At 43.1% G+C, this 16009-nt stretch overlaps 1 protein-coding gene across 3 annotated transcripts in view; it reads left to right on the forward strand.

Moving 5' to 3' along the window:
- PLCB1 (phospholipase C beta 1) overlaps nt 1-16009 on the forward strand; it is a 455429-nt gene that overhangs the window by 302050 nt on the left and 137370 nt on the right. For all 3 annotated transcript variants that reach the window (XM_081856862.1, XM_081856861.1, XM_081856863.1), the window contains one exon: nt 162-328. In XM_081856862.1, coding sequence (XP_081712988.1) covers nt 162-328 — 167 coding nt within the window. The remainder of the gene's footprint in view (nt 1-161; nt 329-16009) is intronic.

Genomic DNA, 16009 nt, shown 5'->3' on the forward strand with positions numbered 1-16009 from the left:
TGATTTCTTAATGCAAACGTATTAATGAAATAACACGTTTCATGGGTGTTTAGCTGAAACCTGATGATTTCAAGAGGAATATTGCAAAATGGCAGTGGGGAAAAACAATGCACTTGGTAAGCTTCCTTTTCTTTTCCCTTTTCCATTTCAATTTTTTACAGCGGCGCCAAAGGCAGAGCGTATCTTACTGTTGACCAGATGATGGAATTTATAAACTTGAAGCAACGAGACCCACGGTTAAATGAAATTCTTTATCCACCCTTGAAGCAGGAACAGGTTCAGCAACTGATTGAGAAATATGAACCCAATAATAGTCTGGCTAAGAAAGGTCAGTCATTTTCATTATCTTCAGTATTCTGCTGCAGATTTCAAACAATGAACAAATTGCAACAGAGAGATACACACTGGTTCAAATTTAATCATATTTCTGGCTGGATGACTGAAGATTTGACAGCCCTGAAGTAGTTAACATTTAAACACTTTCTTTGGAACTTCTGTGAAGGGGGGGTGGGCTAGTTTTCTCGCTGCTCTTCATTTCGTAGGGTGGATAATTCAGAGTGTGCAAACGTAATCACCAGGACAATAATTATTTACTTGAATTTGAAATTTGCAAAGTAAAATGAAAGCCATAAGAAAACACTGAACCGGAGCAAAATAATTTACTGCTTGATAATGCCAATGGTGGAAGCAGCACAGCATTTCGTGTGCTGATAAGGTGTTTATGCTAAGTGTACTTCAGAATGGATAGATGTGCATTCTGTCATAATCGGGAAAGATGCTTTTGGGAAATTCTTTAGTGATGTTACTAGCAAAGCTGGGCTTTTGGCCAAGATATACTCTTCAGTTCTGTTCAGATAAGCATTGCAACAGCCTGGAGACCATGTTATATTTATTGAGACTTCTTGCTTCATCCTCATTCAAGCATTCCACAGTCATACCAATACAGTATTTGAGAGCTATATGGGACAAATAATAATAATAATAATAATAATAATAATAATAATAATAATACTTCGATGTGGAGTTAGTGACATAGGGCCCTTTAGTTGAATCCTGCGGAAGCCTTGCACACATATTTTCACTTGTGCAATGGGGCTTTCCACCCTCTGTTCCCCCTGCTTTGGGGGGGGGTAGGGAGAACAGTGGGAGGAGGAAGATGAGGATTGTCTTGTCTGACAAGCTGAAATGATTTTGCACAAGGAAGGTTCATCATAATGTGACTTTTAATTCCGCTCAGTAGGTTAATTCTGGGGGTTATTTATGCCATTAACCTTTGAGACTGTCTTGATCAAGAATTGGTTGATTATAAAGCTAAATATGTGTGGCTTGGGGAAATATTTACTAGAAAGTGGACATATTTTATTTAGCTTTGTAAAATTGCTAAAATGCATGCAAATATGTTATTGTGTTTTTAAAAGGTAGACATTTCTTAAACATGTTAAGAAATATAGTTAATTGTAAAAGTGGCTGTTCAATAATAATATGAAATTCTAATTTTTTTTGATCCTTATGTAAATGAGTTTCTTTAGGGCCGTTCACACACGTGTTCTCACATACTGGAACTGTATAGATATTCAACTGCATTGTGTGAGTGACAGTGCATGTGTTGACTTTCAGAGTCAATACAGGAAGTGCCGCCCTACAATTTATAAGATTATATCCAACCAAGTTCTTTTCTGAGTGGAACAGCTTCTGCCTCTGCAATGGTACTTCTACTTTTTCTCCTATCTCTGTATGTCCCCTAGATCTGCCCACTTCAAATTTACTCTGCTGATACCCCCAACCTTCCAGAGCAGATCCCATTTTTTGGAGGGGGGAATTTAAGGGGCAGATAGAGGACCGAGAGAGATATTGTTGGATTCGACCCATAGATGATAAATTGTGGTTACTGCTGTACCACCTTGAATGCACCAGATTCTGACCATCTTCAGAGTTACTATTTTTACATGGTTGTAGTTCACATGTGCATCATCTATCTGTTTAACTACTACTACTACTACTACTACCACTCCCCCCCCCAAAAAAACACACCCCAGTATTTACATCATGAGGATTCTCCTGGATGATTAGGTGGTAACAGCCAAGAGCAGAGAGAATGCCTGCCCTCTCTCATTCATATCTTAGTCCCTGCAAGTCTAGTTTTGCAGAATGGGCAATATATTAGTGGAATTGTGGGATCAGGATGCCATCAAGAAATACACGACCTAGGACCAGAGTGCCTCAAGATTTTGTCTCTCCCTCCACCCCTTCACAGACATATTGTTGTGGCCTGAGTATTGTCTGAGGGGTAGGGGGCCTGTTAAGAGTGGGGTGTTTGTATGCTTATAATGATCTGGAGAGCATATAGGTACTAATTCTTCTCTCTGTTCCTCCAATGCAGTGCAGTTGCATACATTCCAGAGATTTCTTCTCTAAAGCTGACATTTTCTTACATTGAATGGCCATTTCACACACACACCCTATATTGGAGCTCTTATTTAAATACATTGAATTTTCCTTAAATCACCCAAGTTGTTTTTTGGAGTGCTTTTTTCTTTATTTTTTAAAGAAAGCAGAGATGAAAGTCATAAGAGAAATGCAAACTGTCAGTGATACATTTAATAGGAAAAAGCAATTACGATCCTGTCGCCTCTCATTCAGCAATTGGAGAGAAGCCCCACTAACATCTCAGTTCTGGTCTGGTCTGCGTAACACATTTAATATGGACAGTATTTCCCCCACCAGACCCGCTTCTTGATTTATTTATTTTATGGGAACAGTCGCTTACAAACATAATCCACAGTTTGAGTGTAGACACAAATGTATGCAAGGCACTACCTTCACACTCATATTGCTCGCATACGAATTAAACAGCAGCACATCTGCACTCAACTAGCAAAAAATAAAGCTGGAAAATATAAAGAAGAAAGTATACAGGAACATTCAGAAAGCAGCTGGCTTGTTTGCCATAAATTTGCCTTTAAAAAAAGTTTTCAAAAAGACAGTCTGCATGCAACCATTGCCGCCATTTTCCATTTTATGACAAGGCAGTCTTGTCGCAGGTAGATGTGGGTGAGAGTACAGTTGCAGACAGTTATGTGCATGTGCGCGCACACATACTGCCACAAGACTTTCAGAGCCTTTGTGATGACACCCGCCACTACACCAATCCCTTTTCCTTTCCTCACATTTCTCTGCACAATTCCTATGCCCAGGACTGACACAAAAAGAACCTGCCCTTCAGATTCTAGCCACCTCCCTACACAGCTGCCCAGGTTAGCTTGTGTCTAAGCAATGTTTCCATATTTGTCTGTATGGTGACCAGAGACCAAGGTTTGAGGTGAGAACAAAGCAGACCCAGGGAAGAGAGATGGAAGGAGGAGAGTTAGGAGAAGTCTGCTGACCTTTACAGGTCAGGTGGTGTTGCGACCTGGCAACAGCCACACCTGCGATCCGGTGGCTGACTGGGAAGGAATGCAGGCCTGCCTGCGGACTGGCCAGTGGCAGGCGGGCTTTGTTGTGGGAATTCCTCAGAGAGTGGTCCCAGGTGGCCAATGGGCATTCTTGGGGCTGCTCCCAAGGGAATAAATTGAGGCCTGCTCCAACCTTTCTCCTCAGCTTTTCATCAGGCTGGAGTGGAATAAATGGTTTCACCCAATGCCTGGGCCAAACCATTGCCATCTGTAATCCATTTTGTCCCATTTGAACCCAAACTATATGTTGCTGTCTTGTCTGGCAATTTATCACCAAGGGAGCGATGGGGTCATGGGGCCTTGGCATGCAACGGACAGCACCCCTGTAGCATTCTTGCACATGCCCTCACCTTTTTCACCTGTCCTCCAATTCCGACAGGGCCCGGCTAGAAGGGAGGGGTGTGCAGAAGCTTTATTTTCAGGACAAAACACAACAAAACGGTAAATGTTGCCACCACTCCCTTGTCCGGGGATAGCCCAGGAGAGTAACCCAAGGAAGAAGATTACTCTTCAGTGTAACTGGCTGCCCCACCCTGCATTGCTTTACCACAATTGCAGAGAGAAATTCAACAGGTCTGGTATGCAGCTAAGTGGTCAGGATTTGGATTTAGACTTCCCCCACAGAAGGCACACAGAACAAAACAGGAAAAATCCTTTCCCAAGATTTATTTAAAAAACCAACAAGATTAACCATACTTAAATGTAGGCACATCTCTTACAGGGTTCAAACATGAAAATAAAAACATTGTTTAACATCGCTAGCTAAACATACTCACAAACGAGAACAAAAGAAGACTTGGGATAGTTCAAAAGTTCTCGGCTGAATCCACTTTCCAAGATAACAGACAGGAATTCTACATCACAAAGAACCATAGGCGCCGACTCCATGGGGGCCCGAGCCCCCTCAGAAATTCGTTTGGGGGGGCTCTGCCCCCCCAATAATTTAAGAAAATTATTAGTTATATTATGCTTTGTAAAAATCACAAAATTATGTTGGTATTTTTTATTTTCCTTGTTTGACGATAGTTACCTTTTAAAATACATTCAGTAATGAGTTAAAACAAAGCCACTCCCGATCTAGAGAGGGGGTGGGGTTGCGGGCTCTCGACCCATCAACAATCTCGCGGGGCTGGCGCCAGCCCCGCAAGAAGCGGGGATTCCCCCTAGCTCATTAATATTCACCGCCCACGGCGGCAGCCAATCGGCTGCCGCAAAGGGCGGGCCCTCACAAGTTCACTTAAGGTCAGGGCAGCCCGGGGCTCGCCCCTTTCGTTCCCCCAGCAGCAGCGGTTGGGAGGTCTTGGGCCCCCGCAATATTTTTTATAAGTCGGTATGGGCCCCCACCCCCCCACAAAATATTTTTTATAAGTCGGCGCCCCTGCAAAGAACACACATATGAATGGCGACTGCCAGCATGTTGGTAAGCTGGGCAGATGCTGTGTTTGCAGGCTCCATTCCAAACAATTTTATCCTTGAGAACCCACGTGTAATTGGACCCAAGGACTAATCCGTTCTTCTGATTAATTTAAAAATTAACAATGGTCGCCTAGTAGGGTGATAACTCAGCTTGTGACAGGTGAAGCTTATTTTTTCTCAAGACCTTGGGATGAAAGGGTTTCTCCCAATTCCCAGACACACACCAGATTCTCCTTCCTTGTTGTAATAAGATTTGATAGCCCCATTCACATAAAGACAGCATCTTAGATAACCAGGTGTTAAAACCCACAAATCACTTGGGAAAGTTTCCTTCCTGCAGATGCATGAGATAACTTATTCACAATTAGTCTACGGTTTAAAGTAACAAATACACATTCCCCATAATTCTTCTGGTCTTTGGTTCTCCCACAGTGCTTTTCTTCAGCTTGACCAAAGTTTGTCTAACTAAGATTTCCTAACATCACTACAACCCCAAAGAAGGACATTTTTGGCAAAAACCAAAGGGATACACGAGGGAACAGAAGGCATGGCATGTAGAGGTGGCAGTGCCATGGAAGAGAAAAGCAGAAGTCGCCTCTGACTGAGGCTGCCACTCTCCCTGTGCCTACTTAGATGTAGCCCTTCTTTGTGGCCACTTCCCCAAATATCTCTTCATCATATGGCGACTGCTTTGCTAAATTTATTATAATAGATTTCATAGTTAAAACACTTCCAAAAACTAGCATACATACAAATAAATACACATTTGATGATACATGGATAAATCTGCATTGCCATAGGTCAGGCATAGGCAGACTCAGCCCTCCAGATGCTTTGGGACTACAACTCCCATCATCCCTGACCACTGGTCCTGTTAGGAGTTATAGTCCCAAAACATCTGGAGGGCCGAGTCTGCCTATGCCTGCCTTAGATCCTAAGGTAACTAAGGAAGTTATCAGTAAGATTGGGGGTCCTTGAGGCTTCCTAGGTCAAAACTAGCATTTTGAAATTGAGTCTAGAAAGTAATCGGTATGTGTTCTAGAATTGGTTTTATATGTTCAGATCACCTTGCACTGGTCGGCAATCTGGCCACCAAATTCTGCACCACTTGTAGTTTCCAAACCATCTTCAAAGGCAGCTCCACATACAATGTATTTACACCTTGCCAACACTCCCGCCTTCCCAGATCTCACCAAACCTCCACAGCTTGCCTAGGCTGCTCACCTGACCCTGTTTTCATCCTCTGGTTCTCTGCTCCTCACATTTCTTCTGCCTGCATCTCTATCCTCCAGATACCTCCTTCTCTCCTCATCTGGGTTACCTGCCTGCCTAACAGCCCAGCAGGTCATCACACTACGGGTCACAATGCTACCTGTCTATGGCCGAGTGATGACACTCTTGTGATTTTGTATATTGCAGAAATATACTGCTTATACTTTCTCAACACCTAGCATAAACCCTGGCACCTAAAAGGGAGTGTATAGGCACATTTATGGTTTTCGTTCTGATTGTATATACCGAAAGCTCGATTTATTTCTTTTTTAAAAGAGGCAAGCACTGCTGTCTCCATTACTGGGATTCCTTCCCCAGCCCTGCACTGGAATTTCACCAGACTTTACAATGAAGAAGTTCAGCTTCGGTGAATACAAACCTAGGGGACGGTCATGTATCCCTCCCTCAAAAAACAAAACAAAACCACAAAAAAGTTATGTGACCCAAAATATTTTGAGAGAAATTTTGTTTCAGACATCACATGTTCAAATCAGAGTGGAGTGTTTTGTTTTAAAGAAATGATTGAATATATATGTACAACAAGATGTAGAATTTATTGTGCACTGAGGAAAGGAAGAGCGTTTTCCCCTCCAAGCCTGCAAGCATTGCTTAAAAACAAAAACTTACCTCCAACGTAGGGGATCACCACACATAAACAGAACCATAACATCTCAGCCTTGATTTAAGAAGCATCTTCCCCCCTGTCAATTTTTAGACAGATTGGCCTCACTGTTTTAAATCTATGTTTGCTAAAGAGTGTAGAAGCGCCTGTCAAAGTCTGCTGCGTACAAGTTGATGGGTCTGCCTCCTAGACAACGGAGAACGTAGAGGCAGGAGCTAATACAAAGCAGGGAGGGCCCCGCTTTTCCACTTTGAAGACACCTTAATAGTACAGTGCACTTTTAAATATAGCATCTGACATAAACCACATCCCTCATAAGTCATGCTTCGTGGTAACAAGGGCACTGACGGAAGCACATTTTGCAAGAGGCAGAGAGCCCACGGCAAAGGAAGCTGAAAATGTCTTCGCAGAACATTCACTAGATGTTTATCTGCAGAGCCAGCAAAGCCATGGGCCTAAAAAGGACAAAAGCGAGGTAGAAGGAGGGATTTGGCATCTGCAATGGCTAGTTGATGTGATCAGGCTTTTCTAAGAGGGCAGTCCCATCTTATAAGCAATCCCTTGTTTTCATGTTTGATTGCTTTCTGGGAAGCCATATGCAGACCGTACAGCTTTCCTTGGTGGGAACGAACTCTCCATTCATAGGGTAAAGTAACTGCCTTTTGGTTCCAGAGGGTACAGCAACTATTGGTTCATTTAAGCTGCTGTATTTGGATCCTCTGTCTTATTGGTTGCCTCCAAAAGGCAGGACTGTGATTGCCTGATATTGTTCCCTCCAAAATGTATCCCTTCTAGCTTGTTCCCTGTCCCTATAAATGTAGCTCTCCCCTCCTCAGGTTTTAGTCTTGTTGCTTTTAATAAAGAAGTGTTACTAGAGAACTGTCTCCAGCATATTATGTCAAGAGAGCTGAAATCACAAACCCCACGTCACAACAATATATACAGGGATGAATGTGCTGTGACGCAAAAGTCCCTGGTGTCATTATGTTCCACTATCCTTCTTTGTGTTTTCAGATATGATTTTTATTTATTTGCTGTAATAAAATGTAAATTGCAGCCCAACCTGCATAATGTAGACAGGCAAAGCACAACTGAGATTTCCTGTGCCTTTAATAAACTACTTCCTGTGTGCAGGTTCAGACCACTGTATTGCTTCCTGATGAGTGCAGGTGCTAGATTTCTGATTAATAGTCTTTATTCATTGTTTCAGGGTCAGTTTCTGTTCTGGGGATGGAGCACTTTAAACTCTAGACCTGGGAAGGACCTTGGACCTTAATTTATCCTCCTGCTCAACATAGGCTTGAACTATTGTTTCTATTATTATTATTATTATTATTATTATTATTATTATTATTATTATTATCTTTTTTTAAAAAATGGCAAGCAGAGCTCTTGACGACTTTTTAAAGTTATGTGCTTTAAACAGGGAACCATATGCAATGAAGGTAACTTTCCCCTTCATCTTCAAATGCCTTTTCTTTTAAAGAAAGGGATGATGTGTTCATCTTCCATAAAACAAAACTATACAGGTGTGTGTGTTTTTGCACACACACACACCTCTGAAAGGGCAATAATGGGCACTACTGCTAGGGTCACCATTAACAGAAACCCCAGCAAGCGGAATGACTTGGATAACTCTTCCCTCGTGAAAAACACACAACTGTTTTGCAGCTATACGTCCCACTTATCTAATAATTTTTTAATGGCTTGGAAATATCCATGAGAATAAAATAAGAAATGTCACCTCTTTTGTGCATCCTTATTGCGAGCTGCATATCAGACGTGAGCAGGACAGGAGCTGGTAATGGACAAAGCTGAAACCACACATTTTCTTTCTTTCCCTTTTGCTTTCTCTCTCTTTGCCTTTCTCTCTTTCTGCCTGCCTCCCCCCTCCCCCCCCCAAAAAGCAGCACATCCATTCACATGTTTGGTAACCTTTTTCTAAGCCTAAGTGCTTAAGGGATGTGGCTGGCGCTGTGGTCTAAACTACAGAGCCTAGGGCTTGCCGATCAAAAGGTCGCCGGTTCAAATCCCCGCGATGGGGTGAGCTCCCATTGCTCGGTCCCTGCTCCTGCCAACCTAGCAGTTTGAAAGCACGTCAAAGTGCAAGTAGATAAATAGGTACCACTCTGGTGAGAAGGGAAATGGCGTTTCTGTGCACTGCTCTGGTTCGCCAGTAGCGGCTTAGTCATGCTGGCCACATGACCCGGAAGCTGTACGCTGGCTCCCTCAGCCAGTAATGAGAGATGAGTGCCGCAACCCCAGAGTCATCCGCGACTGGACCTAATGGTCAGGTGTCCCTTTACCTTTAAGTGCTGTATATGGCGGGGGGAGAGATATATCAGGGGTGGCAACACATGGGAAAAGAAGGATTAATCCTTCCCTCCCCAGCTGTCACTCTTCCCATGTTGCAACTTGTGTTATCAAACAAAAGTCCCATTCCTATTAACAAGACCTTATCCTAAGCCTAATTGATACTTGGTGGGGGTGTGATGTTGAGTAGGGGCTATCCAAGTGCAGAGATCAGGAAAGGCCAACCTTTCCTTCCCAATTGGCACACGTACTACCCAAAAATACACACGCTCCTTCTCTGCAGCAATTATGCTTTATTGGTGGGGGTGGGGAGCTCCCAGTTTCACCAATGGGAGCTTGTTTGTGGTCTGTCAGATTACTGTATTTTTCGCCCTATAAGACGCACCAGACCATAAGACGCACCTAGTTTTTGGAGGAGGAAAACAAGAAAAAAAATATTCTGAATCTCAGAAGCCAGCGAAAGCAGCGATCCCTCTTGCTGTTCTGGCTTCTGGGATAGCTGCGCAGCCTGCATTCGCTCCATAAGATGCACACACATTTCCCCTTACTTTTTAGGAGGGAAAAAGTGAGTCTTATAGAGCAAAAAATACGGTAATTGCTGTGCAGGGGATTAAGTCAAGGAAGGGAAGGTACAGACTCCATTCAAAGGCATCAAGGGCTTCATTGAGACCAAGAGCCAGAGATTCTTGACCTTGATTTAAATTGCATTAGGTCAGTATAATACAAACTAGGTAGTGGGTACTCTGAAGAGACATCTATAAACATTTCCCTGAGCATGTAATGCAATTAGCAAGGTGCTAAGTTTTGGGAGAGAGGCAGGAGACTGGAAGTATTTGCAGAAAACTTAGAGGATATTGTGGGATCCTGTGGCTCTCCATAATTTCTGACCATTATCCATGCTATCTGAGGCTGATAGGATATGAAGTCCAACAACATCCAGAGGACCACAGGTTTCCCCATTCCTGTCTTAACATGTGCTTTTTAGCTAACAGGTGTATCCTATTCTCGGGAGTCCCTGATACTGCTGCAGCTATCATTTCCATGCTATCAAACATTGCCTACTAGGCTTTGGTGGGAACCAGATTTAGTGACACTGATTGGGAGCTCAGTGACAATCTGGGCCCTTGCTGCTACTACTGTACCCAGAGGGACATGGGTGGTGCTGTGGTCTAAACCACTGAGTTTCTTGGGCTTGCCAATCAGAAGGTTGGTGGTTCGAACCCCCTGACGGAGTCAGCTCCCATTGCTCTGTCCCCGCTCCTGCCAACCTAGCAGTTTGAAAGCACACTAGTGCAAGTAGATAAATAGGTACCGCTGTGGTGGGAAGGTAAATGGCATTTCCATGCGCTCTGGTTTCCATCACGGTGTTCAGTTGCACCAGAAGCGATTTAGTCATGGTGGCCACATGACCCGGAAAGTTGTCTGTGGACAAATGCCGGCTCCCTTGGCCTGAAAGCGTGATGAGCACCATAACCCCATAGTCGCCTTTGACTGGATTTAAACATCCAGGGGTCTCTTTAGCTTTACCTTTTACCCAGCAGCCCGCTTGCTACCAAAAATTATAACTTTGTGCCCCTGTTAACTTAGCAGCTGCCAGTCACTGGCCCCTGTCTGCTTGCACTGAGTCTTGAATCGCAAAATAATTTGGTGTAGGGACCTGTATTTTGCTAAATAATAATGAGAAAGAGACAATCTGTGCCCTCTGGGAACTATGCAAATTAAGATACAATTTTGAAAACCTCTCAGCCCTGTTTCTTTAGTTTACCACAAGGGAAGCCAGGGGAATGAAATTTCTCATAATCCACTGTGGTCCCCAGACTTCCTTAATTAACATCACACAATTTAATCTACGAACATTTTATAATAACATGTAAATATAAATAAAATACAAATAAATGAAAAGGTGCAGTTTGATCCAATTTATAAAGTTGTTCCCTTTTTGCTAACATTTATTTGTTTGCAGCTTGTCTTCCGTGTTAATGAGGCTTAAGCTATGAGCTCAGCCAAAGATTTTATTGTAATGTGAAAACCTCCTGACTGTTTATGCAGCAATTCTCTTCCAGCAACTAGTTGGAAGTTGAAGGAAGCACTTTATGTCTGTTAATTAAACGGATCAAGAAGATAAATCCACAATACAAAACAAAGCAGCAGTGATAGCGGCTGCCAAACAGCAAGGGATTGTGAAGGTAGCAATACAGGAGTGCGCAAGTGTAGCTTTGTTTGACTTGGTGCTGAGATTTGTTCATTTTTATTGCAGGCTGTATGCTTTGAAAAGGCATGGATTATGGTTGGATTTTGCAAGTCTGATGCTGAGTAGCATGAGTGTTTGCTGAGAGGTTTTGCCCATATCTATCAGATGTGGAATTCACTCTCTCTGGAAAATAGACTTGGATTAGCCAGGGCAAAATGCTGCTGCAACTGCTGCTACAGCATTTTTTGCATTCAGGTGTATGGAATTCAAATATGTTCCACAAGGATGCTTTATTGATTTGATTGTAGCTGTCGTTGTAACTCTCCTGGGAAGAAATCACCAACCCTTCCTATCTCACCAAACTCCTGTGAAATGAGAATATGATGCTTTGGTCTGCGATGGAGGGAACATTTTAGTTTTGATTTTTAATTTTAGTCTTAGCCATTTTAAAACTTTAGCTTTTGTTTAGGATTTAGTTTTCATCACTTGTATTCATTACAGAAGTGCCTTGTTGCATGAAGGAGGTGAACACAGCAGAGAGAGAGAGAGAGAGAGAGAGAGAGAGAGAGAGAGAGAGAGAGAGAGAGAGAGACCTCCAAAGGCAGCCAGCAGGGTTTAAGAGTTAGAAGTCCTTAAAAATTGGTGGAATTAAGGGCTACTTAAAGAGTGTGGACCATGCATTTGAGAGTATGGGAGAGTAAGGAAGAAACCCATGCAAATTCTGTCTGACAAATCCTGGGTGCAAAGGGTACCTTGCTCATGAAAGTAGTTGGTAACATGTGGGCAGGTTTCTCCCTCCTCCAGGCAGGGAGCATCCTCATGAGGTCACAATGGCCAGCCTCTCTCTCCTTCAGGGAGATAGCATGATCATGAGGTCACAGTGGCCAGCCTCTCTCCTTCAGGGAGGCAGCAACATCATGAGGTCACAGTGGCCAGTCTCTCTCCTTCAGGGATGCAGGATCATCATGAGGTCACGGTCGCCAGGCTCTCTCTCCTTTGGGCAGGCAGTATCCACATGGGATCACAAGGTTCAGCCTTTCTTCTATTGAAATAGACAGCATACTTGGTGTCTCTGTCTTTCGGACAGAAGGAAGAGCATTTGGGCGCGGCATAAATTTTATTCAGGTGAGCAGCAGCAATGTGTGGTTACAGTGGCTACTAGCATCTGACTAAGTGAAATGGTTTGCAGGCAAGTACTCTGGGTATTATATAGCTTTTTCTGATATGGAAATCCGCAGTCTGGCCTGATAACAGAAGAGGCAGAGAATGCCGGCATCCCATCTATAACAGGGCAACAGGGTTTGGCAAGCGTAGTTTTAGACACGAACGGACAGGCTGAAGGAAGCCCGTCAGATACTTAATTTGTTGTTGTAGTAGTAGTTTTTTTCCTGCCAAGGAGAGGAAAAGGTTCTTGTGGGATTTTCTGCCTCTTGTGCCCAAATAACTTGATTGGCCTCGGGTACAATGTATCTTTTTTCTCTCCATCTCAGGCAACAAAACAGGAGGGGTGCCCATCTTCAGGATTCCTTTTCCTTTCTGCCTCCCCTGTGGATTAAATTACTACATAATTTTGCATCCCAGCCAACAGCAGGCAGATGTAGGCAATCTTAAAACCAATTTTCACGTGCTTCTGTTTAGCGTTGATGGCATAACTATAAGAGGAAACTGCCCCTTAAGTAAGTAGCTGCTAGCAGGCAGGCAGTATAGGGATGACAGTGGTGTCTCTCTTTCTGGTGGAGAAATGGCTTCTCGCCATTTAACTTCTCTGGAAGTTCATCACCCAAATATCTTGGCTATTAGCCTATAGATTCCTTAATAGCTGAATTGCCATTTAGGAAGTTTCCAACAGTCCTCCAACAGTTTTAATAATGGAATTAACTAAAAGTAAACATGTACCCCTGCTTTAGATTTTTCACTGGAAGAAGGGAACTAACTATATCTAGCTATCTACCTAATCAGCGGATAATCAAACTCGGATATTCACTAAAGATAAAGTAAGCTAATATCACTAAGGGGGATCCATTCTGTTCATTCACAAATATCCAGGAATTGATATAACCCATAGTTTGCAAATCCCCTTATTAACCTTTTCTAATTGTAACTGGAAAAGAAGGGAGAAAATAAAAGGCAAAACCAAAACAGACGTAGTGTTTCAGAATGAAATTCCTTGTAAAGTCAGGCATTATCCAAGATTGACAAGGGACGGTTGTCTTTTAAAATAGATTGTTCAGAAGAATCTTAAGGCTTTACCTCTGCAATTATCCAGTCCTGCAGTCTGTCTATTAAGATAATTTTTAACTAAATGTTGATGGGAACATGGTAGCATAATATTATGGAGATTGTCATACACTTGCTAAATATCACCTGTACTTCCTTTTCTTTTTAAAGAACCATGGCCACGTATTATTAAAGAGGTTGGCTTACTCTTAAAATAAGCTCACCTGTCACCCTATATTTCCTTAATTAAAAAACTGTCTCTCAGTTGAGCCGTTGAGAGTAGTCACTCAGCAGCCACGTTGTGCAACACAGCACGCCAGTCATTCTTCTGTATCCTTTTTGTTTTAGAAGTGGGCGAAAAATAAATCACTTGATGGAGAGCAAAAATAGCAGTATGTTCTTAAATTTTAAAATGTTTTGCTAGGGTTTATGTTTACAAAGTCTCTTTTAGTTGTACTTAGACATTGGTCCCATCTACCCTATACATTTAAATCACTATCTTTCCATTTTAAAACAGTCATGGAAGCCCCCCAGGAATCATGAGAACTGTAGTCCCCATACAGAGCTACAGTGTCTCCAGAAAGCATATTCCCTAAGTTATATTACCAAACTGCAAAAATTGGAGCTTAAAATATCAGAAGTTGCTTGATTCATATCCTATTCCACTCAGTAAGTTTTCTACTCTGAATTCAAAGGGGAAACTCTGCGATTATATTTTCCATTATGGTGCTCAATTGGATAGACAGGACATTAAATAATTAATTTTTAAAATGATATAGACTTTATAAATTGGAACATCAAACGGCTGATTACCTTGTAAAGCCACATTTCCAAAGCTTAGGCGAGCATTTACGGCCTTCCACTTCCAAACTGCCTACAGCTACGCTCGGTGGCAGATATTCTCACACCCCCTTGGTACTACATTTGTGGGGCACAAGAAATTGAGGATCTACCTCATTGCTTGTTCTTTTGTTCACTCTGCCCTGAACCAAGAATGAAATTTCTGGGATCTGTTCTGCCCCACCTACACTCTGATACCATTTCAGAAAAGATTTTCTAGCTCCTGTCGGACACTAACTGTAGGGTAACCTTCAAGGTCTCTTTTTGTCCTAGCACAGTCATCCCCAAACTCGGCCCTCCAGCTGTTTTGGGACTACAACTCCCATCATCCCCAGCTAACAGGACCAGTGGTCAGGGATGATGGGAATTGTAGTCCCAAAACAGCTGGAGGGCTGAATTTGGGGATGCCTGTCCTAGCAGCAATGAAAATCCAGGCAAGAGTTATTATAGAGATTGCTGTTGATTGCTTTGGGGGTGCTCTTATTTCAACACAATAGTTCAGCAATTCCAAGAGTGCCCTAAGAAGAGTTAAAGCCACTCTGAAAACTGTGGCTCTGCTAGAGGAATAAGGGTCTCCTATCAGCCACGCGGGTGGCACTGTGGGTAAAACCTCAGCGCCTAGGACTTGCCGATCGCATGGTCGACGGTTCGAATCCCCGCGGCGGGGTGAGCTCCCGTCGTTCGGTCCCAGCTCCTGCCCACCTAGCAGTTCAAAAGCACCCTTAAGTGCAAGTAAATAAATAGGTACCGCTTTATAGCGGGAAGGTAAACGGCATTTCCGTGTGCTGCTCTGGTGCCGGTTCACCCGGTCCACACTCTGGTGCTGGTGACCCGGAAGTGTCTGCAGACAGCGCTGGCTCCCGGCCTCTAGAGTGAAATGAGCGCACAACCCTAGAGTCTGTCAAGACTGGCTCGTACGGGCAGGGGTACCTTTACCTTTACCTATCAGCTCTTAGCACCGTTCTCAAACTACAGTTCTCAGGATTCCTTGGGGGAAGCCATGACTGGTGGAGTAACATGATCTTGCTTTAAATAGTGCGTATTATACACATTTATAATTATAATTCTGATGTTTCCTTAATTTATTCAATTAAAAGCATTTTTAACATATTTTTTCTCCTCCTCCCATTACACTCCCCTGTAAACCTCCCATTCCCAAAAACGTCCCACCAGATGTTTGCCTAGTAATGTAAGCAGCAGCCACTTCCCAAAAAATCCAAAGATATTTCTCCCCCTCCCCAAGAAATCAGCAGTAAAAGAGCCACCATTTTCTTGGGGGGGGGGTCCTATTTTTGCAGAACCTTGGACAGAGAATTTCAGCCCAGCCCTAGCTGAGAAGTCCTTTACCACTTAAAAGGGAGAAATCTTCTCCAATCCACCAGTCTACTTCCCTGCGAAGGGTTGCAGTAGATGGGAAGGAATCCAACATGCTTTATCGAGAAGCAGCTGAGAGCAATGCCCTGTGTGCCGTCAGCAGATTTGCTCATGAGTAAGCATCCAGGCTGCAACTTCCCAGCAGGTCTTCTGCAGTCATTGTTTCAGTCTTGACTGCTGTGTGTTGCACACCTGAAAAGGACAGCAAAAGAAATCCTAGGAGGAAGCAAGCAGGGAGCTTCCAAAACTTCATCACTGCAAACATTTCACAGGGGGTCTTCTGAAATCCCTCATGGGCTCACATTTCTAAAC

This window comes from Podarcis erhardii (assembly GCF_964252035.2).
Source record: "Podarcis erhardii genome assembly, chromosome: 3".
Lineage (NCBI taxonomy): Eukaryota > Metazoa > Chordata > Lepidosauria > Squamata > Lacertidae > Podarcis > Podarcis erhardii.